Source organism: Haliotis rufescens, unplaced genomic scaffold (genome assembly GCF_023055435.1).
Source record: "Haliotis rufescens isolate VD_foot unplaced genomic scaffold, xgHalRufe1.0.p SCAF_16, whole genome shotgun sequence".
Classification (NCBI taxonomy): domain Eukaryota; kingdom Metazoa; phylum Mollusca; class Gastropoda; order Lepetellida; family Haliotidae; genus Haliotis; species Haliotis rufescens.
The window spans coordinates 20,024,320-20,051,292 of record NW_025963846.1 but is presented as its reverse complement, the minus strand read 5'-3'; the positions used below and the strand labels follow the sequence as shown (position 1 = coordinate 20,051,292).

At 41.3% G+C, this 26,973-nt stretch overlaps 1 protein-coding gene across 8 annotated transcripts in view; it reads left to right on the top strand.

The window, feature by feature from the left end:
* Positions 1-3,521, top strand: part of LOC124121880 (beta-1,2-xylosyltransferase RCN11-like) — a 138,880-nt gene extending 135,359 nt beyond the window's left edge. For all 8 annotated transcript variants that reach the window (XM_046485040.2, XM_046484978.2, XM_046485024.2 and 5 more), the window contains exon 2: positions 1,902-3,521. In XM_046485040.2, the coding sequence (XP_046340996.2) occupies positions 2,033-3,469 (1,437 nt within the window). In that variant the 5' untranslated portion in view covers positions 1,902-2,032 and the 3' untranslated portion in view covers positions 3,470-3,521. The remainder of the gene's footprint in view (positions 1-1,901) is intronic.
* The last annotated feature ends 23,452 nt before the right edge of the window (positions 3,522-26,973 follow it).

Genomic DNA, 26,973 nt, shown 5'->3' with positions numbered 1-26,973 from the left:
CATTAAACTAATAATCAATGTGGCTCCCAAACCACGTGATCTTTGGTAGGGTCTACACTGGGACGTTTTATTTTCGAAGTTTAATTTTTGGACGAATTGTTCTGTGGAGAACGATATTTTATAGACATTTTCCACCTGAAAACATTCACATCTTAATCCAAATGACAAATAAACACGTACTCCCCAGTTATGATTTCCTCGAACATAATTTAATTTACTATGTAGTCCATTTTCGTTACACATTTTTCATTTCGCTTTCCAAATACTGCTTTTTGAAAACACCAAGGGGAACTACTCTCGCATCGTTGTTATTTCACAAGAGCTCGATGCGAAACTTGAATATTTCTTTCAGGCAACAATACGCAAGACACTTCAGTAAATGTACGTGTGATCAATACGCTGATCTTTAAAAATCTGTTTTGATACATTTATACTCATACTGGTCATTGAAAAGGTGTAATCTTCGGACAAAACGCATGGAGCTTCCGTAGGCTAACGCGAGGTCCAGATTCATTATTCAAGACATGTCACATGGTAGATCTATATTCTGTATAACAAGTGTCTATTGTCCATCTGTTCAAGCAAATACAATAACGACATGTGAAATATGCATTTGCAGAATTTTGATAATGTTTAAATCTTAGACAAATATTGGGGAGTCCTGCCAGGACACCAGCTTTTCACGGCCTCGTCTGCGAGTTTGTTGGTATAGAATATTTGTTACATGATACTGTAGTTAACACTAACAGTATCTCTTTTTAATAATAAGATATATATATATATATATATATATATATATATATATATATATATATATATAATAATAATAATAATAATAATATATCGAGAATTGAATTTTTATCGAGTGATATGACACCAGAGATATCACCCACACACCAGGGTTATCGCCCTCCTTGGTGATATCACACAGGTCTTAGATGAGTCCTTATAATGATAACATATAGAAACCCCCTTAAAAAGGACAAATTTCTACTAGTCCTTATGATACCTTAACTATAGGGCAGTTTGGTAAGGGCCACAGGACCAGTGCCAATTTCTAATGCTGGGTCTTAGACTATATATGGACCTTGAACAGTGGGCCGAATTCATAAAAAGAAATAAGTTGATGGAACCTAACATCTACGCTTTTACCTGTGAAAGAATATCAACAATGTAAATAATCCAATCCAACTTATCTGTATGATCCTAATATTTTATGTACATACATGTAATGTATTGTGTTAACATTATTATCATAATTGTACTTTCCCGCGCTATTGGAGTGAGTATAGTTTTTTACGCTGCTTTGAGCAATATTCCAGCAATATCCCCGCGGGGGACACCAGAAATGGGCTTCACTCATTGTACACACGTGGGGAATAGAACCCGGGTCTTCGGCGTGACGAGCAAACGCTTTTACCACTATGCTACCCCACCGTCTCTACACCATTGGGGGAAATGAAGAACACTCATTACAATTGATTATTTTCACTTTGTCAGAGGGGGCACGGGTGGCCCAGTCTTCTAAGGCGCCGCGATTCGCTGTGCAGAGTTGCGTCCCTTGGGCACGTCAGAAACCTATGATTGTGGGTTCGAATCCCGGTTCGCCCCGATTATGTTTCTAGGTTTGTCAGCACCATACCCGTGCTCATGGGTTTCACCGAAGTGGTAAACGTCAGAGACCTGCATCACTTCGGGCTTTCCTCCCACAATAAGCTGACACGCCGTGATATAACTAGAATACTGTTAAAAGCGGCGTTAAACCCAACTCACTCACTCACTCGCTCACTCACTTTGTCAGGTCACCCTCTACATATTCTGTCCGTAGATCCACACCTTCAACTTGTGACTGGTATGTCTTTATCACTACATCATCTTGACACTCTCTTTTCTCTTTTCAGACAGGTGGCCGGACGCTGAATCCTGGAGTCGGCCGTATGTCGTCCGGCGGAGAGAGACCTTTGGTCTGAGAATATGAATCTGCAACTACTCTAATCTCCACATCTTCTTCCACAACATCATCATCACTACCATGGCCAGTTTCCTCCGAGTCCCATATCGGAAACTGTTCAAGTTCATTGTCTTGTTTTACGTGCTACTGTTGGGGGCATTGCTATTTGCATGGAAGTCGTATGGGACAGTGCCGCTGCAGGATTTCCTGTCTGACGGGCACACTGTCGGCAAGGTTGGCAACGTTGTCACGCAAGTCAGGGTGGCGCTGCAATCGGGAATAATAAAGATGGCGCAAGCGGAAGGTCAGAGAGGATGTGATATTAAACATAAAGTATCGTTCATGAATCAGACAATGATTATAAATCAGGATCCGGTTTGCGGCTGGTTGAAAGCTGCTAAGGTAGAGAGCCAGGGTCAGTTTGTTAATTACGGCAATCAGTTTGCCCGATTGCATAATGTGATCATTGACCCTTCGTTAGGCGTTGGCAGAAAAGGGGGAGAAGCTATCTCCTCTGTGCTTAACCAACGAGAAGAGGAGGAGTATCTGAACCTGAAGAAAGGATATTTCAGCTTAAACTGCGACACGACACCAGGTTTAGGATTCGGTGGCAAAGACCACCTTCTGAAATGGAACAATGTCGTGAGCTGTAAAAAAGACAAAATAGAGACAAAGCGAGTGAAAGGAATGACTTTAGCCGTGATGAGATATGAATATGTCAATCTGTATCACACAATGACGGATTATTATAACGCTTTCTTGATGATGTTGGTGTTTGATCAGGACCCGGATAATATTACAGTGCTCTGGGTAGATGCCCACCCTCAAGGCGGCCTTGACGAAACGTGGAATGTGCTGTTTGGGGAGACTAAGAGGGTGGGGCTTCTAGAGGCACCCACGCAGTTTGATGATATGGTGTGGAGTGTTATGGGTTACAACAGCCCCCTGAACTTTCATTACAGACCATTTGTGCCGTATCTGGAACTGTTTCGAGAATTCTTCCTTTCTCGACACAATGTCAAGACCAGTAAGCAGTTAAACTGCGATAAACTTAACGTCATGTTTATTTGGAGAAGGGATTATGTTGCCCATCCGCGAAATCCAAAAGGTTTAGTTAAAAGGAAAATTAAAAACGAAGATGAGATCATTGCCAACTTGCATAACATCCTCCCAGGCCACAACGTCACGGGTGTGCAACTTGATATACTCCCCATGAAACAACAACTGGAGCTTATTGCAAATACTGATATTCTGTTGGGCATGCACGGTGCTGGCATGTCACATACCCTCTTCCTTCCCAAACATGCCGGTGTTCTAGAGTTTTACCCGATATACTGGACCCAGGCAAATCGGCATTTCCGGGCAATGGCGTCATGGCGAGGGCTTCCGTATCAAACATGGCAGAACTATGATGGCCAGAATGAGAAGGAGAACTACTTCACTTATATTTCCCCTAAAACTGTTAATCAAATGTTGTTGGAGGTCAAGGGAAAAATCTGTTCCCCGAGTAGCAGGTGATTTTAGTTGTTTATTAAATTGTTCGGGTATTACAATAAATTTATTTTCTATATTTGCGGTTTTGTCTTTGGTTGTGACGGATATGCATGGATTGTGACCTTGTGGGACCATTGCAATATGACTATAAATAGTGTTTTACATTGGAATAAAAACCGACACTCATACATTATCTCACCTACTCCGTCATCACCCCCCCCCCCCCCCCACACACACACACACACAAACACACACTCATACACTATCTCACGCTCCCCCTCACTCATTCACACTCCCTCACTCACATATTCATTTGCTCGCCTCTGTGTCTCACAAATTCTCTTGAATGTATGGTCCAGACTCCATCATTTACAAACCGCCGTCGTATAGCTAGAATCTCTATGTTTGGAGTTAAACAACAAACAAACAAAAATACAATTGCCATGGTATACAATATATAATTCGTTGCCTAATTGTTTCAATATAAACTTTTTAGAGTTTTTTTTACGGTTTCATGTGCATGATGGAGTATTTCTAAATTACATTTTCGCGAAATGTTTATGTCTCCATTTAGAAAAGTTTTCAAGTTAGGCCGCTCCAGGTTCGTAATCAACACCACTACCCCACCCTCTACCCCCATACTCACAGCCTTACTCCAACAATAACTCACTCCATATGTGAAATGAATAGCAAAAGTGTGATTTATGGAGGATCGACTGATTTATGAATAAAATACATCGTGCTGTACAGACCTACGCGGCGTGCTGTGACCACGCTCTTGATTACGAAAAGAGTTCCTCTGTGGGTGAGATGTTACTCTTGCGTTGGTGGCGTAATCGTTAGTTAACCACCATAATCGACGCACACGTCTGCTTTCCGATATATCACGTGTACCGAACATCACACTATAAAAAAATATTATTATTATTGCTATTACTATTATTATTATTGCGTCATTGTCGTGATTGTTGCAGACTAACGAGCACATATTATTAAATCATTAAAATAGATGTTATTATTTGTCAAAATGGTAATCTTCCATTTACCGATGACCGAACATTTAGTGAGCGTATGAAACACAGGATACACCTAAACCTTAATCAACGGAATTTTTCGTTTATGACACTCAAAAAATGATTGAGAAGTTCATCAGAAAACATTTGACGCCAGAGTGGTGGAACCCGCATCGTATGTATTGAGGGCGTGTAACAATCGAAACTATTATGGTCACACATGGTGCGAAATAAAACCATTATTGTTTTCGAATAAGTGAGTGAGTATGGTTTTACGCCGCTTCCAGCAATATTCCAGCAATATCACGGCAGGGGACACTGGAAATATGCTTAACACATTGTACCCATGTGTGAAATCAGATCCAGTGGTGACGTGTGAACTGTCCACCTCACCTTTAAAGGCTTAGAAAATGACAAATATTAACCATTCGTCACGAGTCGCCCCTTCCCGTAACCTGCAAGAAGACTCGCCCTGCTATCGAAAAAACCACAGACCAATCGGAATGCGCGTATGACTTCAAGTACGTCGGTCAAAGAATCCCTCAGGAATATTTCTTATTTTACACAGATTAATGTCTTGCATCTAAAAATATACCCAAGATACAGTTACACGCGTTCAGTCATACTGTATAATACCGGAGTCCCGTTGTGTTATAAATAGCATGTGGTATATATGTGATACTGTCAAGTCCCGTTAATCCGACATGGTTGGTTGCAACTGATTATGTCGGATTAACGAGTTTGTCGGATAAAGGAAACTTAGTTGTGCACACTGGCGATGTGTGCTGAAGTCTGGTACTGGTACTGTTGGTGATTACGTCAGGACGACTTCGGACCACAGTCATCCTCCAGAACAGCCCGAGAAGTTCAGGTTTGTAACCAGCCTGAGAAAACGGACCAGAGACGAAACAACCCATATGCAGTCACTCTATGAGGAGTTAGCCACCCGAGACGAAGATAAGATTCCGTATCTACCATCATTCCCCAGCATGAGCAGTTCCCTCTAAAGACATCGCTTTAAGACTAGTCCCGTCCTCCCGCAGACCAGAGCTGACGTGGATCTTGATGGTGAGTGGACGAAGACCACTGATGACAGAGCCTTTCTCTTATTCAGTGATGGAGATCACTAGATCCTGGCCTTCCCCAACCTTGAATAGCTGGAAGCACTGCAAGCTGCAGACGTCATTTACATGAATGGTACCTTCAAATCCCCCCCCCCCTCCCCCCCCCCCCCCCCCCCCCCCCCACACACACACACACACACACCTTGCTGTGGGGTCAGTCTACATTCTATATGCTAGAAGTGGATCTGTCACCTACCCACTTCGTCTTCGTCCTGCTTCCTGATCGCCATGCCACAACCTACACAAGGCTGTTCAGCAGACTGAAAGCTGAAGTTCAACAAAGACTACATCGACCCTTGACTCCTCAAAAGATCCAGACAAACTTTGAACTTGCTGCCATTCGAGCCGTTTAGACAGAATTCCCTCAGTTAAAGGGATGCTACTTCCACTTCATTCAATCTGGAGAAAGACCCAAGACCTAGGATTGGCGGTTCTATGCCGAGAAGACCCGCAATTGAAGAAGTGGATCCGGAAAGCAGCTGGTTTGGCCCTTCTCCCACCAGGCATGGTCCAAGACTTGTGTCTTGAACCCATGAACTCCACCCCTGGCGTGAACCTCGAGCTGTGCAGCTCAACGATTACATGGTAGTCAACTTGGCGACGATGCCAGATTCCGGATATCAATGTGGAACCATCATGATATTCAAATCCCCAGAACCAACAACAATCTGATTTTGTTTTCTTTTGTACCAGTTGTCAGACAGTTGTTGGTGACAAGACTAGTCACCACTTGCACAAAGCGATCTTAGCGCTAAGATGATCTTAACCCCCATTATTTAACATAGGCTTACGATAGTCTTAGCGCTAAGATCGCTTTGTGCAAGTGGGCCCAGGTGTTCGCTCAACCATAAAAGTTGTTGTTTTAAGCTGTCTGACAAATGGGAGACGACCTGTATCAACGTTCCTGTTCCTGTATCCTGAGATAACGATACAAACACGTTGTAGCGGAAAATGTTTTCTAATCATGCCACCTATAAAACTTAACACAAAACTACTGTTGACTGATTGAAAATGCTTTTGAAAGCATAGTCTGGAATGGAAGTCGCCAGTTTGAAACTAGTGCCGCAAAGCTCAAGAAAGTAGCTTTTTAAGTGGCTAATGGCAACTTTATGTTTGTCATTTCATTGGTCGGTTATAGTTAGCGAAAATCTGATTTTTATGAGATTGAGGTAATCTAAGCCTGTGATTTTTTAAAATCCTGTCTTGTTTATTTAGAGCATTAATTGTTAAGTTATTGTTAAGCAAGCTTTTCTCTGCAGCCGTTGTAATGTGCAGCTGCTAGCTGACTCACCTCGCATCAGAACACGCACTGAGTACTCGCCATTCGTCACCACTCGCCCCTTTCCGTAACCTGCTTGTCCCAGAATAACATGATTTGGTCACGAATGGGATTGCCTAAAAGTCGGGCCAAGAAAAGTCGGGCCGGGCCGGGCCAGCGGGTAATACTAAAATGGATTGCAGAATAATAAAACGAAACGTGCATATCTAGGCAGATCTCAAATGTCCAGAAACGGATAGTTTTGCTCATTTAATTGAGTTTGAATAAAAATGTATCTTCAGCAATGTAATTAACTGATAATTATAGCTACATACCGAGAGTTCATACCGAAAAGTCAGTGGCTTGACTGTGTCTTTACTTTGATGAGAAGGTTTCTCACCGACCTTAGCGTGCAGGGGTGTGATGTCCTGGGCAGGAATTCGAAATGACAGTGTTTTGACTACTCTTCTTTCATTAATTAACGTGTTTGGCATCCCTAATTAACTTTTACTAATTGATGTTAAACCAACACAGGATGTTTTCTGCAAGTGGATATTCGCGAATGTCATAGGACTGACACGACACGTGTTAATAACTGTCAAAGCGCTTCTAAAAATACAACACATACTTTACATCTATAGACTAATTATAATATCATATCTACCTATATAACACATTAGTGTCTCATATTGCAGTAGCAAACACGGTGCTCAAAAGTGAAGCCCTTTTCCCTCTACATTCTCTCTATCAGAAGTGTTTTGCTTGTGTTGGGTCCGACTTGGCCCGGGCGGTCAAAATCAACTTTAAACACACATATGTATCTTCAAATGTGTTTACATCTATAGATTAGTGTTATATCTACCTATATACCACTTTATAATGTCACGGTACATCGTATTTAAAGAAAACAAGGTGCTCAAAGTGAAGTATTTTTACTGTATTTTCTTAAGAAAATCTATGTCAGAAGTGTTCGGTCCGACTTGGCCCGGGCGGACCGAACACATATATCTGACATAGATTTTCTTAAGAAAATACAGTAAAAATACTTCACTTTGAGCACCTTGTTTTCTTTAAATACGATGTACCGTGACATTATAAAGTGGTATATAGGTAGATATAACACTAACCTATAGATGTAAACACATTTGAAGATACGTCTTTATGTTTAAAAATTGATTTTGATCGCCCGGGCCAAGTCGGACCCAACACAAGCAAAACACTTCAGATAGAGACTATGTTGAGAATGTAGAGGGAAAAGGGCATCACTTTGAGCACCTTGTTTTCTTTAAATACGATGTACCGTGACATTATAAAGTGGTATATAGGCAGATATAACACTAACCTATAGATGTAAACACATTTGAAGATACGTCTTTATGTTTAAAAATTGATTTTGATCGCCCGGGCCAAGTCGGACCCAACACAAGCAAAACACTTCTGATAGAGACTATGTTGAGAATGTAGAGGGAAAAGGGCATCACTTTGAGCACCTTGTTTTCTTTAAATACGATGTACCGTGACATTATAAAGTGGTATATAGGTAGATATAACACTAACCTATAGATGTAAACACATTTGAAGATACGTCTTTATGTTTAAAAATTGATTTTGATCGCCCGGGCCAAGTCGGACCCAACACAAGCAAAACACTTCTGATAGATACTATTTTGAGAATGTAGAGGGAAAAGGGCATCACTTTGAGCACCTTGTTTTCTTTAAATACGATTTACTGTGACATAATAAAGTGGTATTTAGGTAGATATAATACTAATCTAAACATATGAATCCATTTGATGATACATCTGTGAGGTTTAAGTTGATTTTTACAGCCCGGGCCAAGTCGGACCGAGCACAAGCCAAACACTTCTGATAGAGACTATGTTGAGAATGTAGAGGGAAAAGGGCTTCACTTTGAGCACCCTGTTTTCTTTATGTACAGCGATCTGAGACACTATAAAGTGGTATATAGGCAGATATAATACTATTCTAAAGATGTGAATCCATTTGATGAATACATCTGTGAGGTTTAAGTTGATTTTGACAGCCCGGGCCAAGTCGGACCGAACACTTCTGACAGAGATTTTCTAAAGAAAATACAGTAAAAATGCTTCACTTTGAGCACCTTGTTTTCTTTAAGTCCACGATCTGAGACACTATAAAGTGGTATTTAGGTAGATATTATACTAGTTTATAGATGTGAATCCATTTGATGATACATATGTGAGTTTAAAGTTGATTTTGACAGCCCGGGCCAAGTCGGACCGAACACCTGTGTGGCTGTTGAGAGTATAGGGAGAAGAGGTCTACTTTAACCAACGTGTCTGCTTTAAATACCACGATCAGTGACATTATAAAGTGGTATTTACTTATATATAGAACGTTTCTATAAATATAACACTATGCGCACAGATGGAACGTTGTATCACGATAGCTAGAAGTATTTGATACGTTTCAAATCTTATTTCGTTTAACGATTGCTCTTTTACATGTTACCAAGATCAGCGACGCTTACACACTGCTCTACTTTCTGGTTTTCAAGCGATTTACTCCGAATTACTTATTTATGGTGCACTTTTTTGTTTGGTGATTGTTCATTAATGACATATGTGTATGTTGCATCAATAATATGTAGGTATGGTCGCCGATAATGAAGTAATTAGCCAGTAACACTTTGGCCCGTCTTTGCCCGGCCCGGCCCGACTTTTAGGCAATGCCGTCACGAATGGTGTACTCGCGTGCAGATGTCGGATTAACGAGACTGATTAATGAGTGATCTCGGTAATTCGTTGCATATTTGGTGTGTCGGAGTGCGAGACTGCAAGTTGACAATTCTTTTATCTATGCCCGTTTGCGCTTTGACGGAACCCAGTCGCAAAACTGGCAAGGGGAGAGAAAGACTAAAGGCTTGTCAGTCATTTGAACAAATAATTTTGAACAGTTGGTTATTGTAATACCAATTTATATTCCAGTGGTCCGAAAAGTTCCTTTATCCTATGATCTTGTAAAACGTGTGATGTAGTATGTTTTCCTTAACGGAATTCCTGAGCACTTTGAGACAATACTGTCCGAGATGAAATCACGCACGCAAGAAGAGAAAAAGCAACTGTCTGTCACTGGCATTCGGTTCAAATTGGCGATGAGCTCAACACACTCGCTCAACTTTCCAAAAAGGCAACCAAGGATATGGCGTAACCTGCATTCACTGAGGTTACCGCCAATGCACGTGACGCAGTACGATGTGCAGTGCAGAGTTGCGTCCCTTGGTTAAGAAGTAAACGTGTATCCATCGAGTACACACTTGAACTATTATTGTTGATGCCCTTAGGAAATACACATATTGCCCATGCAATTGCCATTTCATCTTATGCTGACCCCAGATTTAACTTAACATTTATAACATTTATAAGCCCCCACCACCGATCCCCGTCCGCGTCATACCAAAAGATGTTAAAAGGTGGTACTTGTTGTTACCCTGTCTGACGCTAAGCATTAAGGGGCTAAAACAAGGACTGGTCGGCTCGGAGTCAGTAAACTGTGTCTGAGTGGGGTATTCATGTTAAACTGCGGCATGGCATCTCAGTGGGCTAGCAAGCACTATAAATCGGCATCAGTCCGGACGAGTACAAGCAGCCCCCCCCCCCCCCCCCCACACACACACACACCCCCACCCCCCCCCACCCCCCACCCCCCACCCCACACACACACACACACACGTCGCTATATAAATGCAATAATCTCTTGGACGCGACGTTAAACCCCATGTCACGTCACCCCAACTCACCATTAAACAACAGCTGGGTTTGGTCGAAAACTGAACCGCTTTGGCGCTTTGTGGGTGTTTTTTTTTTATCATGCTACTAACAGCAATATATACCGTGAGGAGATTTTAATGATAAAATATAACAATGCCGAGCGCCGCCACCATAATATGAGTACTGTATCTACACAATGTATAACACACAATGTATATTGAACTATACATCGATCCAATAATGCAAATCTAAACAGTAGATGAAAATATACAATATGTCAGCCAAGCATGCCATTTAACATCTAAATGGCCATCTAAATTAGGTGCTTCGGGAACGGGCACAATATTACTGGGCTCCAATAAATACTGTACATGCATTCTGTATAAAGGACATCAGTGGTTCAAAAACCTAATACTCAGAAAAAGCGTAACATATACCACACATTCATGACAAAACACATTTCTCAATAACACATGCAAGGCGAAATGGTTGATGATAGTGAGTGAGTGAGTGAGTATGGTTTTACGCCGCTTTTAGCAATATTCCAGCAATATCACGGCGGGGGACACCAGAAATGGGCTTCACACATTTTACCCATGTCGGGAATCGAACCCGGGTCTTCGGCATGGCGAGCGAACGCTTAAACCACTAGGCTACCCGACCGCCCCTGGTTGATGATAATAATCCATTATGGGTTTTCCAGGTATTGACGGAGAGAGGAGTCTCATCGGAGAACACTCTGATTTTAATGAGATTGAAAAAGATCTTTTCAACGTAATTGGATGCACAGGGGTATTGAGCAAACGTTGGCAATAGAGATGAGGACAACGCGCCATATGACATCATCCTCGGCCATCCAGGGAATTACATCTTTATTCTGTTATGATAAATACCCAGGCGCAGTTACCATCTCAGCTCATAGGAATGGAGAGTGAGAATGTTTGTGTTTCTGTGATATCAGTTTTATGGATCGAGCTGACACACCAAGCCCTGACTAATCCCGTATTAATAGAGCTAGTCCACCGTGCCGCAGTTTAAAATGAATAACTATCGCCTTCTGCTTCCCGGGCAGACGGCCGACCCTGAGGCGGTCACATAAGTAACAAGCAACCCTAGCAACAAAGCTGCAGCCAGTAACAGAGGCAAGCTACACTCAGTAACAAGGCCAATAACAAAGACCAGTAACAAAGCTACAGTCAGTAACACAGGGCAGTAACAAAGCTACAGTCAGTAACACAGGGCAGTAACAAAGCTACAGTCAGTAACACAGGGCAGTAACAAAGCTACAGTCAGTAACACAGGGCAGTAACAAAGCTACAGTCAGTAACACAGGGCAGTAACAAAGCTACAGTCAGTAACACAGGGCAGTAACAAAGCTACAGTCAGTAACACAGGGCAGTAACAAAGCTACAGTCAGTAACACAGGGCAGTAACAAAGCTACAGTCAGTAACACAGGGCAGTAACAAAGCTACAGTCAGTAACACAGGGCAGTAACAAAGCTACAGTCAGTAACACAGGGCAGTAACAAAGCTACAGTCAGTAACACAGGGCAGTAACAAAGCTACAGTCAGTAACACAGGGCAGTAACAAAGCTACAGTCAGTAACACAGGGCAGTAGCAAAGCTACAGTCAGTAACACAGGGCAGTAACAAAGCTACAGTCAGTAACACAGGGCAGTAACAAAGCTACAGTCAGTAACACAGGGCAGTAACAAAGCTACAGTCAGTAACACAGGGCAGTAACAAAGCTACAGTCAGTAACACAGGGCAGTAACAAAGCTACAGTCAGTAACACAGGGCAGTAGCAAAGCTACACTCAGTAACACAGGGCAGTAACAAAGCTACAGTCAGTAACACAGGGCAGTAACAAAGCTACACTCAGTAACACAGGGCAGTAACAAAGCTACAGTCAGTAACACAGGGCAGTAACAAAGCTACAGTCAGTAACACAGGGCAGTAACAAAGCTACAGTCAGTAACACAGGGCAGTAACAAAGCTACAGTCAGTAACACAGGGCAGTAACAAAGCTACAGTCGGGAACAAAGGCCAGGCGTGTAGGTCTACAGAACGTGCAGAAAATCTTTAACTTGTGTTTAACCCCTTATCACCACGTTTTTGGATCATCCAATCACACGAGTATCTGTAGAAGGGTAGTTTAGATCACGTTCTATTTTGTAGACAAGAAGTCCATGTGCTGATCATGTTTGGGTAGTAAGAGTCACACATTTATTTTAACCATCTGAGTGAGTGAGTTGGTTGGGTTTAACGCCGCTTAGCTGATGCCGGTCTCAGACGTTTTCCACTTTGGTGAAACCCACAAGCACAGTTAGGGTGCTGACAAACCTAGAATCATGATTTTGCCGAGTCCAAGATTCGAACACACGACCACTGGATCCTGACACCAGTAACTCTGCACCCCGAACTGTGGCACCTTCTACCACTAGACCACACATGCCCCCTTTAACCAAGTGAACGCGCCAGATGTGTTTACATGTATGTCAAAACCATCAGGACACATCCCTACAACCGCTATCGAGTGGTGACCTCCTTTAATCTACGCCTCAAGCAACTCCGATAACGCCAACCCTAAAATAAGCAGCACGACGATGTAACTCACCTGGAAGGTCCTTGACCCACACTGATTAAATATATTTTGACGACGTAGACAAACAAAGCTTGAGTTGGTGGGCACAGTATTTTGAGACTGGCTCAAAGTCAGTTACGATAAAAATGATTAAAAAACGTCGTAAAAAGGACCAGCTATATGGACTCATCTGATCACTTGAAATGACAACATTTACAAAAGATAGTGTACACTTTTGACTTGCTCAGGCTCATTTTGGATATGTTGATATGATTGACATTTTGGGTGTTTTCATACACTGGAAGTTTGAGAAATACTTCCGTGACAGTGTGTGACAAATGTGAGTGAAAAGGGTAGATTTTTCGTATTTAAGTGAGTGATTGGCTGTGGTTTTACGCCGCTTTTAGCAATATTCGAGCAAAATCACGACGGAGGACACCAGAAATGGGCTTTTTCGTGTTTAAAGCGAACGTGTAGCTATGAGCAAGTGCATAACAATTACGAAAAGCTTTGAGTATGTTTTAAATTATACGGATTATGAGGCCCTAAAAGAATACTTATCATACCGTTTCCTTATACTTTAGTCAGTTTTATCGGTCAAATGGAACCGTAAGAATACCTCATCCTTGTGTTCAATGGGATGACCGTTAAGTATATGATCGGTTTATCGCCCTGGAATATGAAATATGAACGATGGCGGAATGAAGCGAGGACACGAGTAGATGAAGATAACATGAAATGATGAGATGAAACAAGGAGTTATGGGGAAGAGCGATGCTATGATTGGGGTGTGAAGCGGGGAAGCCCCATACTACTGAATGAAAAGTACATGTACTTAAAAATACTGAAAAATATTACTGAGATGGCTGTCATCTCACAACTCAGGGTGGCTTGTGTGACATGACTGTCCGTTCTTCTGGCATGCGGCCTCGTAAATTTCATTTACCTAAAGGTACACGTTTTTTGTTCGTATCTATCCGGGGCGGTCGGGTAGCCTAGTAGATAAAGCGTTCGCACGTCACGCCGAAGATTCTCAACACTGTAAAACTATGCCGTATTTTTTTACAGTAAAAGGTTGGCAACCGCGCTGACATGCATTTACCGTAACATAACGGTATATACCGTAATATTTTGTAACGTATGTTTACGGTAAATGACCGTCAGCGCGGTTGCCATGCAACCTTATACTGTACTGAAGCCGGTCCCTATACCGTAGGTACTGTAATATACCGTTTAACAGTTGTTGTTGCGAGTCAATTGCAAGTGCCTGAAAATGATAACAAATAATAATAGTTCTAATAGCATCTGCAACGTAGAACGTTTTTAATCAGTCATCTTCAGGGTTTTACACCACGCAGAAATGTGCTTGCAGTACGCAGAAATTAATAGAATGGATGAAGAAAAAACAATATTGCGTCACAGTTTGATATCAGTCAGATGCATACCACTGAAGATACTAAAAGCCAACAACTGCTTCAAAATATATATTACAACAGAATAGGTTCAAGACATCAAATTTCAATTCCAACGAATAATTTTAATAAAAGCATGTAAATTTTTAAAACAAAGATTTCAACTGTCGTCCCCTTGATACCAGTTGTCTTCTCTTGATACCAATTTCTAAGTGCATAAAAAACAATAATGATGAAGAAAATATAATAGACAAACCACCCTATAGCTTTACTAGCTATAGGGTGTTTACTACAATTTGAAAGTAGCTGTAAAACAAATATGTTTATTCATTACTCATACACAGCTGTAAACGTGATATGGCATATCATCCTTACATTCAGAAGTTCTTCTAAATACCACACATGTGGCCAGAGTTCTTAACATATCCTATAAACTTACACATAACATGTGTTTGTAAGTACATGTTAAACGCCCATCAACATGCATAAGTAATTCTGTTTCAGGACAAACTTCATAGTCAAATCAAGACAGTTAGACCTAATGGTAACACTAGTAAGATAATACCAGCAGACTGAAAAACAAATGATTGCTTAATATTCAAACCGCTTAATGAAAATAGCTTTAATCAATAGCCAAAACTTAACTTTCTAAAACTTTGTTTCAGGAAAACAGTAAAACAACCACCACATCATGTACAGTTAGTTGCAATTTAAGGCTCGTTCCACTCAAAATCGGGGGCACGGGTGGCCCAGTCGTCTAAGGCGCCGCGATTCGCTGTGCAGAGTTGCGTCCCTTGGGCACGCCAGAAACCTGTGATTGTGGGTTCGAATCCCGGTTCGCCCCGATTATGTTTCTAGGTTGTCAGCACCATAAACGTGCTCGTGGGTTTCACCGAAGTGGTAAACGTCTGAGACCTGCATCACTTCGGGCTTTCCTCCCACAATTAAGCTGACACGCCGTGATATGACTGGAATACTGTTAAAAGCGGCGTTAAACCCAACTCACTCACTAACTCACTCACTCCACTCAAAATCTGAAAGGCTGCTGATCAGTTTCAGCACTTTTGCAGTCATTTGAGTTTTCTTCTTCTTCACTTTGTTGCCTTTTGAACCTTTGTCTTGGTTGATCCCAATGAAGCACCTGTAAGGGGTTAGATATATGTATATACTATCAATTTCATTGATTAATTAAGCATATACTTAACACATATTGCATAATTAGCTGATGCTACCTCATTATAAGATGAATCTGATTTGTTCTGAATGTTAATATTGTCCAAATGTACCTGCTGTTATTTTACATGTAACATTGCAATTTACACCTGGCGATAATTCAAGGTATATAAATAACTTAAAATACCTTTGTATAAACTCCAGTGTTGCTGCAGCACCTGTCTGGTACTCAAGGTTGAAGATATAATACGATGCAAACAGGGCGGAGAACGAGTCCATAAAGCTCTGGCACTTGGGGACGATGATCTGATGGTCGCACATAACCATGTAGCTCTTCCCGGCCAGCACAGAGCCACCTGTCAACATTATCATGACATAATCAAACTACACTTACCCTGCATTTCAATTACATACCTAATACCACCAACACCGGCAGTTGTCTCACTGGACGACTGGATATGTGAGGTGAGGTGAGGTGAAATTGGGTTTAACGTCGCGTCCAAGATTATTGCACTTATATAGCGACGTGCATGCACGTGTATGTGTGTGTGTGGCTGCTTGTACTAGTCCGGACTGATGCCGATTTATAGTGCTAGCTCACTGAGATACCATGCCCCAGTTTAACATGAATACCCCACCCAGACACAGTATACTGACTCCGAGCCGACCAGTCCTTGTTTTAGCCCCTTAATGCCGAGCGCCAGACAGGGTAACAACAAGTACAATCTTTTAACGTCTTTTTGTATGACGCGGCCCGGGATCGAACCCCGGACCTTCCGCTCTCCGGGCGGACGCTCTACCACAAGACCACGGAGGCGGTCTTCTGGATATGTGTCACAGTTCAGGTTTCCTAGATAAAAAACAAGTAAGACCATACTGTATTTTGTTAACCTGCCGACATGTTACATTGGCTCTCACAGTGTCTACATGTTAAATGTTTAATTCAAATAATTCTAAAGAGAAACATTCATTCACTATTGTATAAATACAATGGATCAGTGAATAACTGTCTGCACAACTTCCATCTACAACATGGATAAGGTGCTCTTCCTGTTCTCCAAAGTGACCCATTATGCACAGCAGGACAGCAGACAGCCATGCTTTCAAGTTGTCCTGCATACTCTGGCGTCTCGCTTCTTCAAATATGAATTCATTTCTTCCAGGAGTTTTCTTGAAGAAAGTGTTCAGTCGAGGTGCTTTTTTGCTGCAAGCATTTCCAAGAGCCACCCGAACGTTAAGGCCAGCAGCTCGTGGGCATGACTTAGTAATCCTTGGATACTAAATAAAAATGGCCAGGAAGCTTTCAGATCCACCATTGACATGCCATCATTTATGTCCCTCCTCTGCAAAGCATAAGTTGATGTCATGTCAGTCTCTATCTGTTCCAGGGGGCACAGGTGGCCCAGTCGTCTAAGGCGCCGCGATTCGCTGTGCAGAGTTGCGTCCCTTAGGCACGCCAGAAACCTATGATTGTGGGTTCGAATCCCGGTTCGCCCCGATTATGTTTCTAGGTTTGTCAGCACCATACCCGTGCTCGTGGGTTTCACCGAAGTGGTAAACGTCTGAGGCCTGCATCACTTCGGGCTTTCCTCCCACATTAAGCTGACACGCCGTGATATGACTAGAATATTGTTAAAAGCGGCGTTTAACCAAACACACTCACTCACTCTATCTGTTCCATGTCTGTTTCAGTTGATGTGGAACTATACATTTCAATCAAGGAATCTCTGGACGCTTCCTTGTCCTTTACTTCATCTATTGCTCGTGGGTTTCACCGAAGTGGTAAACGTCTGAGGCCTGCATCACTTCGGGCTTTCCTCCCACATTAAACTGACACACCGTGATATGACTAGAATATTGTTAAAAGCGGCGTTAAACCCAACACACTCACTCACTCTATCTGTTCCATGTCTGTTTCAGTTGATGTGGAACTATACATTTCAATCAAGGAATCTCTGGACGCTTCCTTGTCATTTACTTCATCTATTGCTACTTCAGGCATCCATTTTGCACAGCCATAAGAATCTTTCTTCATGCCTGCTCTGTCACCAATTTGTGGTTCATCACAACAAGATTCATTGTCAGTTGTCTGCAGGGGACGTTTCTTTGCTGACAAACACATTTTAGAATTTCCACGGTTCCGATTTTGGTTCCTTGACACAAGTTTATTCAAAATTGTATCATACCCACTGCCCACAATGATGTCCCCAATCTTGTCCTGCAAGCTCTCGGGGTACTTAGCCACCATTCTCTGCGCAATGGTGGAGAATTGGGGACGTGTTGCATGATGTGTTATCTGTCTCACAGTCTCAACAATCTTATGCACAACTTCCTTTTTGGCCTCCGGAGTAAGACGTTTGCCTTGAACAAGTGCTTCCCTGGTGAAGTGGTTAAAGTTATTCAATGGCAGATCCATTTTCACTGGCCAGTTAGGGTCTCTGTTTACATACAGGATAGGCTTGGGACTTTGGGGAGAAAATGAAGATTCACTTGAAGAAAATGGGGATAGAGGTGACTACGTTGAACAGCTGCTTCCTGGAATTAAAAATGTATTGTCCAGAGTACTTAAGACTATTTCCATCCTGAGAGATAGTTTAAAAGGCAAATGATATAACACATACAGTGGTAAATACTGTTGGGAAGCAGTCATTTTAAAACGTTGTTACATTCAGACATGGCCAATTTCGATGCTTGTAAAATTACAAACAAGAGGGTCTTTAATTGTATATATGCATTACAAGCTTTTTCCTATACAAACCAAATCAACACACATCATCTTACCAACTGATATTATGTCTGGATTCCTAGACATCTTGAAGCTCCTTAACAGCTTACGAGCATGGACTGGTCTGATAGTTCCCTGTAAGTCCTCCTCTTGTACCCATTCCAGACCTTCAATATTCATTACCCCAAGGGTCTCTAGTTCCCTCACAATATGAGTAATTACAGTTTCTTCCAAATTTCCCAAAATATCCACAACACTTCTCCTAAGAGACGTACGATGTCCGTACTGTGGTGTTCGTCCACAGTCACCTTGCCCCTGCTCTCCCCTTCCTCTATCATTTATCTCCATATCCTCCATATTCTACACTGTAAATGTTTGTCTTAGAGACAAGTAGTTAGTGCCAGCTTCGTGATACACAGCAATCGGACAATAATGTGCAAACTGAGAAATGGGAAGACACACTAGATTTCCGTGGTTTAAATCCTCTTCGTATGCAACCTTTCCATTGTAGGAACAAATAAACACACACCTTTGACCAGCAAACTTTGAATCTTTCCAATTGTCAGTTGAGAAGCATTTGGCTGATCTGTAATCATGACATTCCCTGTTCTATACTCCACCCCCCTGAAGAGTAACTTTGTAGCTGTATATGTGTTTGCTGAATCTATTGAGTGACAGGCAATGGCTTCCCTAAATGCATCTGACAATACAACAGGATTTAAAGGTGAAAGGTTATCTGCAATTAAGTCATTTGCAAAAAGTGTACTAGAGTTGTAAAATGATTGGAACATTTGATGTTTCTTTGCCAAAGTCTTTGATAAACTTTTGTAGTTTTGTAACTTCCTGGCACACTTTTTGAAATATGAGTGTTTGCTCTCGAACCTTAGAGTCCAGAGTCTAATTAAAGGGCCATATTTGAGTATAAGCTCAGGATAATGTAGGATGAAATGGTGTTTCGGTCTAAGTCTCACATTTGGAAAGAGAGTTTTTATTTCAAACAGATAATCTTCAACAACCGAATTAAGTAAAGCAACCAGTGACAGGGAAAATGACTGACTACATACAATCTCTGTCAGCTTTTTCATTCACAAGAAAAAACACCATACTCTATCATCAGTATCTGATATGTACTTTCCAACAAGCAAGGGGAATAGTCTAATGAACACCGCATTCTGGACTGCATGCCCTGTCAGCCTCTCACTGTTCGAACCAATAATGCAAGGTTTGTCCAATGAATCATGTCCTTTGAATTTGAACGGAGTATTGCGCCTATTTAGCTGTTCAAAGGTAAACCAAGGATTAACTCTTACGAGATAAGTGATGACAAGTATGATATCATAAGGCAAGATACCTTCAAATAGATCATGACCTAGGCAGGGTGTTAAACCATTTACAAAATGGAAGTGTTGAAGAGTATTGAAATCTGAACTAGCCTTTACACCAGTATGATGATAACACTCTTCTGTTGTAACAATCTGAACACTGTCCTGATAATTCTCAACTGTTCTCATGCGACCTCTTACAGCATGGTCTCTGTCAAAAGCTTCCTTTCTAGTGAAATTGCAGTATCTACAAAAAATAATCTGCTGTAAAAGACTCCAGATAACCTCCAATCATGTGCGACCCTAAGTTATCGCCTAGGGTACACAATACTGAGCCTTTAATAAATTCTCAACAGTGGTTCGAACACTTTATCTGAACCATATTGTTTCAAATCTGTCTCTTTGCAGAGAATTGCTAACTGCATGTGATCAATATTTGAACGTCTATATGCTGCATAGTTTCCAAGCGTAAAATACACAGCAACCAATTTGTGTTTCCTCTTTGCAGAACCTAAAGGATTCACCACCTCGAAGGCATCTTGGTACAATATGATCTGAAATAACTTATTTGAACTGTGGAAAAACTCACTATTCTGATACAATGAACCATGATGAATGTCCTTCAACTTTTCAACATTGACAGGTGTACTATTCCTCTTTTCATTAAGAACATTAAGAAAATCCTTATGGTGAGAATGTAAACAGGACAGGGTTTTCAAAATAGAAACATACTGAAAAGACGATTGAATACCAGTGCCCAAATCATCTGATTCTAACACTACTTCCTCGGGAGGAACATAGCGAAAATGCTTAATGTAATAACTGGTCCTACATTTGTTTGATCTCAGAGGGCCCTTATTACATTAAGATCATATATCAGAATGAGTAATATCATTCTTAACATGTGAGATAATTTCAGCACTTACACCTGACGATGTTAATCTGTCTTCAATGTGCTTTTGAATAATCTCAATACTGCATTCATGGAATAATTGAAATTCAAGAATGATATCTTGTATAACTGAAACTGGTAATAGATGTTTTGCCTCTATAACTTCATGTAAAACTGAGCAATATTTCGTAAGAAATCTGCCTCAGAAACCTCTAAGGATGTTGAATAATCTTCTGCAATATCAACATTTTCATGAATAATATCATCGTTCTCATGAAAGGTTGTACCACTGGCTGTGTTATTATTATCATCATGGATCTGATTGAAACTGTCACTCGTGGCATTAAATGTTTTACAGTAAATATATTCAGATGAAATACAGTTCAAACGACGATGCTGGTGAGACCTTGATAAATGCGATGACAATGTTGATAGTTTTTTAAAATGCGCTGAACACTCTATAACCGGACATTCAATTGAATCCCCGTTTCTAATATGTCGCCTCAAATGAGTCAAAAGTTCTTCAATACTGCAAAATGTAGTCACAGTTATCTCCCCTACAACATAACACTACTTATACATCGGGTCTTTGTTGCGCCCCCTGTAACCTTGAACTCTGTGATCACCAGTTTGCATGAGCCTTGAAGGCCGCATAGGTGCGAAAGTTTCGTAGGCAATTTTGGAACAGCATGGAAACTGTACATTTGGCACATGTCTGTGGATACCATAGTGAATGACATAATGTTTGAGAATTTCTGCCTCAAGTTGCTTCAAATGACTCTTAATATCGCTACTATCACCTCTGTCCCACTGAGAAACACCTATTCCTGCCATTTTATCTTCTTTTTAACCGCTGCCACCAATGTAAACAGCAAACTTGCTGGAGGCCTAAATTCAATATGTAGAATAGAAAACTGACACAGAAAACTATTTTCATAATCCACAGGCTCTAATACAAGATTCTAACACCATGATGCATACCGAATTTGGTTCAGTCCTTCTCATATTTCAGATGTGCACGCCGTCTTTCTTTCCGAACGTAAACATAATGTGGCGGCACGGAAAGACCATATCCCATGATGCAATTGCATTCGGTATAATACTGTAAAACGTTTGCATTGAGGCAGTATACAGTAAACTACCGCTACGGAAAGAAGATACGACAGTACTATACGGTTATAATAAACGCGGTATAAAACTGCAAGACTTTTACATGGAATTACCGCAAAAGAGCGTCACAGTTACGGAAAGGATTTACACATCTCCCCGAGGCTATAAAAGTCCAGTTTCCACCCTTGCCGAACTAGGCTGGGATTATGGAGTTAAATTTTGGCTGGACTAACGAGTCTATGCATAGTCCAATCAAAATCGCGCACCGAAATCGAATTCCGGTTCGTAAACTGTCATGCAGAGTTCGGTCGATTGCAGGATTTGCAAAGCATGTGCATCGCCAACTCGTTGTCAAAAGATGTTTTCCAAATATTTTCATATTTTTAATCAAGGTGCTCACGTGATTTCATGTACTTCGCGAAGTAAGAACCGTTTTATCACCAAATTGATGCTGATGGTAGATCAGATCGTCTTGACTGGGCGCGACCATTTTGTTTGAAGCCAATGCATGGGATACGAGAGGTGGAATCTGATTGGTCCATATGGGAGAGGCATAGAATGGACACAACTCGTTATAGCCACTGGTGGCGCTACGATCGAGCCCAGGAATTCCAGGCTAGTTCGGCAAAGGTGGAAACTGGATTTATAAAGTCAGTTAACGCTCTTGCCTGGGGAAGATGGGATTTACAGTGAACATAGGTACAATGTGTAAAGCCCGTTTCTGGTGTCCCCCGCCGTGATAGTGCTGGAATAAGGCTAAAAGCGGCGTAAAACATTGCTCGCTCGCTCACTCGTATCTATCCCGAATGCATTTTTCTACCAGATGTTGTTATTTGGATTACACCTAGGTCTCACCAATACTAAAGTTGCCCATATTATCAGTTTGTACATTTTGTATATAGTTCAGAAGAACTGGCTTTGATTATGAATGAACATGCATTTGGCAGCAACTCTGGCTAAACGTATTTATAATGTTTAAAAGAAGACAAGATTTAATTTATGTTGAAATATGTTCGTTAAAGGTTATACTTAGCACACAAAAAGTGTACAAAATGTCATAGTCTCGTAGGTTGTATTTATACCGAGAAAGTACATGTTGATTTAACTGTATATGTTTACAACTGTGTCACATACATAAACATGGCTCCGTTAAGCACTGAAACCGGTTACGGTGAATTCAGGTATTGTACGAAGGATGGAAGTTCCAAGCCTAACAAACAAAACCAACAATTGTGAAAGTGTTTTTATGTTTATTTTTCAACACAATCTCCCTGCTTTTCAAAACACTTCTCATATCGATAGTGAAGCTTTTCAATCCCAGCCAATGCAAATAAAACATTTAACAGCTGTTACTGTAAAATAAATGACACGTTCGAAATATCAGATAAATAGTTTATATTATACACGAGTTATTATTGAGTGGTAAGCACTTTAACGCAGGGCTGTCAACAACATAATGCTGTCCGATTTCATCGTAGCTATCTATTGAAGTAGACTATTCAAATGCAAATGTTGTGATATTTTATGGTCGAGGGAGTATAACTTTACGCCGCTTTGTTTCAATACAGCGTTTCAGCTTGATGTTACAGGAAAGCCCGAAGTGATGCAGATCTTGGAAGTTACCACTTCGGTGAAACCCACGAGCATGGGTGTGGTGCTGACAAACGTAGAAACATAATCAGTCGAACCCGGATTCGAACCCACGATTGAATGTTTTTGTCAACTTCTTATATGGGAGTCCCGATTTATTGTTTCACAGATTTGGATACTTTCTCGAACAAGCTATTAAAACTTGCATTAGGTGTTGGGGAGATGGATGGCTAATTAGTACACTTATTATTTACAAGTATCATTGTATGGTATGTAGGACATATGACATTGCTTGTTTGTTTGTATGTTGTATGTTGAACAAGCAATATTCCAGCCATATGACGGCTTCGAGTATGGACCAGAGAGTGATTGATATTATGAGCATCGATCCAGGCCATCGTTGTACGATCGCACGCATTCATCCAAGTCATCGAGATTGATGACCGGATCCATTTTTTAGCGAATATCAGTTGTCCGATATATATTGAGTTAATTTCCGAGGGACAAATAATCATAGCATTGGTGGAAAGTATTTAATTTATAACTGTTCAAGTGAAAGTCCTGAAATTACACGCTCAGTAATTCACAGCAGTGCAGTGGTGCGTGACAAGGTTTTTATTAGCTGATGTTATTGATGGCTGATAACAATCGACTATCTGTAACTAGCATTATATTACTACATGTAACATCCTGTTGGTCAGCATAAACGCTGATTTCTCACTTCTCCAGCAGCTGGCCTTGGTGTGTGTGTGTGTGTGTGTGTGCGTGTGCGTGCGTGTGTATGTCCAAACGGCCACTGACGTAGCCTTGTATTTACCAATACAACATTGACGTTTAACTGGTTCGTTGTTGATCTCAACTTATTTCACAGAGAAATGGGCTTCACACATTGTACCCCTGTCGGGAATCGAACCCGGGTCTTCGGCGTGACGAGCGAACGCTTTAACCACTAGGCTACCCGATCGCCCCTTGTCGACGAATAACTGTTATAGGTATATGTTGCCAATAGTGACCCGTTTCTATCATACCTGTGTTTGTCTATAAAGAAACTCTGCTTATTTGTCATGTCATGACACCGTTGTGAAATGCTGGATGCACGATATTTAACGGATAGTCACGAAAGTGAATTAAATCACCCGGTAACGAAAACATTTTGAGAAGTACACGCATATATTAGTACTATTAAGTTAAATGTGACATCAAAAGCTTTCTTCTAAAACATGTTCCCGGCTCCCTGAATTTCAATTTGTTTCAAACAATAGGTTGCGTGTTATATTCGAAACAGAATTTAGCGGGGTCAAATCTACCAGAATAACACGGATGTTTAGAATTATAATTGAATATCAAATATGATAACTCATATTATAGACGCCTATCCGACTGTGCAGCTGTAACTGCTGAGATGTATTTTAATGTGATTCACAGGGGTGTCTGTAGACTCTTAACACGTAGCCTCTGAAATGAACATATTTTAAAAAACCACACAGTTGTTAAATTATAGTTATAAAGGGGGCCCAGTCGTCTAAGGCGCCGCGATACGTTGTGCAATAGAGGCGACTAACGGGATCGGGTGGTCAGGCTCGCTGACGTGGATGATGCATGTCATCGTACCCATTTGCGTAGAGCAATGCTCATGACGTCAATCAGTGGACTGTCTGGTCCACACTCGATTAATTAATCGGGTGACATGAGGAATGGAGCGTTTGACTGGGAAATTGAGGTGTTTTGTTGATGACAAGACCATTGCGACTAGAACCTTGAACTGTGGGGAGTACGGGTGGGGGTTTACAATACCATGGCTGTTGTGAGGGGTGAGTGAGTGGGTCAGTTGTATGTTGCTGTTCCAGGTATTCCAGCCATATCATGGCGGGAACATCGGAAATTCGCTTCGGACATTGTGCTTCACGGGCCGAAGGTGCGAAGAAGGATACCCCCACCGAACCTTCTGTGGAAATCTGGGCAATATGATTCTGTCCATGACTAGTAATGACTAGTATGAGTAAATATAACGACAAAGATTTGTTTGTTGTTTAACGCCGCACTCTATTCCAGCTATAAGACGGCGGTCTGTAAATAATCGAGTCTGGACCAGACAATGCAGTGACTGATATGATGATCATCGATACGGGATACGATGACATGCATCAATCAAGTCAGCGAGCCTGACCACCCGATCCCGTTAGTCGCCTCTTACGACAAGCATCGTCGCCTTTTACGGCAAGTGTGGACAATGTACATACTGTTAATCCAAACAGATGGCAAAACAGTTATCGATTTGTGGACGCCTCCACTGCTAATGCATAATAAGTAACATAACTAACACGCGTTCATTTCCCAACATAAATTCATTCCCACGCAGAATCATTAATGGCTATTGTGGGATAATGAAAGTTGCATCTGCCACTTCCATGCCCTGCAATAGTGATAAGTGACCTGGATTCTTGCATACACAGCAGGACGCATTAGAGTGGAGGCTGGCAATTTGTGCATCCCCCCCAAAAAAACCAAAAACAAAACAAAACAAACCAGAAACAAACAACAACAAAAAACACACACACCAAAAAAACAACAACAAAAAACACACACACCAAAAAAAACCCAAACAAAAAAAAAAAACACACACTCACACTCACACCTTCTTCCAATATTGGGGGCGGTCGGGTAGCCTAGTGGTTAAAGCATTCGCTCGTCACGCCGAAGACCGGGTTCGATTCCCGAAATGGGTACAATGTGTAATGTGTGTCCCCCGCCGTGATATCGCTGGAATATTGCTCAAAGCGGCGTAAAACCATACTCACTCACTCTTCCATTATTGAGCCAAAAAAAGGATTATTGTTTGGACATGCTTTTATTTCTTTGTTGTATAAGGCCTCACTCAGCAATATTCAAGGTCAATGAAAGTTTCCTGTTAATGATGGGAGTCTTGACCAATCTCATTAAAATCAGACCTTAGTTCTCGCTACCGCTAAACAAAGATCTGAGGACATCCCATTACGGGTCACGCCAGACCGACCTTGCGCGAACTTTGACCGATCAATTGAATAAACAATCAGAAGGCAGTTTTCTCGTGCTTTACGGCACTAATTTCAAATTGGCGACTACGCTTCGAAACATATTTTGACAAATTATCGATTACAAATTTGAAACCTGAACAAAAAAAACCCATTCTGGAATGGCTAATAGATGGTCTAGATTGTAAGGATTCAGTCGTTAAACCCGTAACTATCGTTCGGAATACCCCATGTTAAAGTTTTCGAGGTTGCATGATTAAAAATCACATTCCGACTGTCACTTTCATAATCTGGTAAGCGACGCTCTGATTGATCGGATGAAAGGTCGTTCTGACGTGACCCCTAATGGGATGTCTTCAGATAATTGTTTAGTGGTAGCGAGAACTAAGATCTGATTTTAATGAGATTGGAGTCTGGACCAGTCAATCCCATGATCAATATTGTGAGCATCTATTCACACTGTGGGCGTATGATGACTACAACTAACCACGTCACCGAGCCTATTTTAGCCTGTAATCTCCATGGCGTCATCAGCAATTTGGCAGCCATAATTCATCAGGAT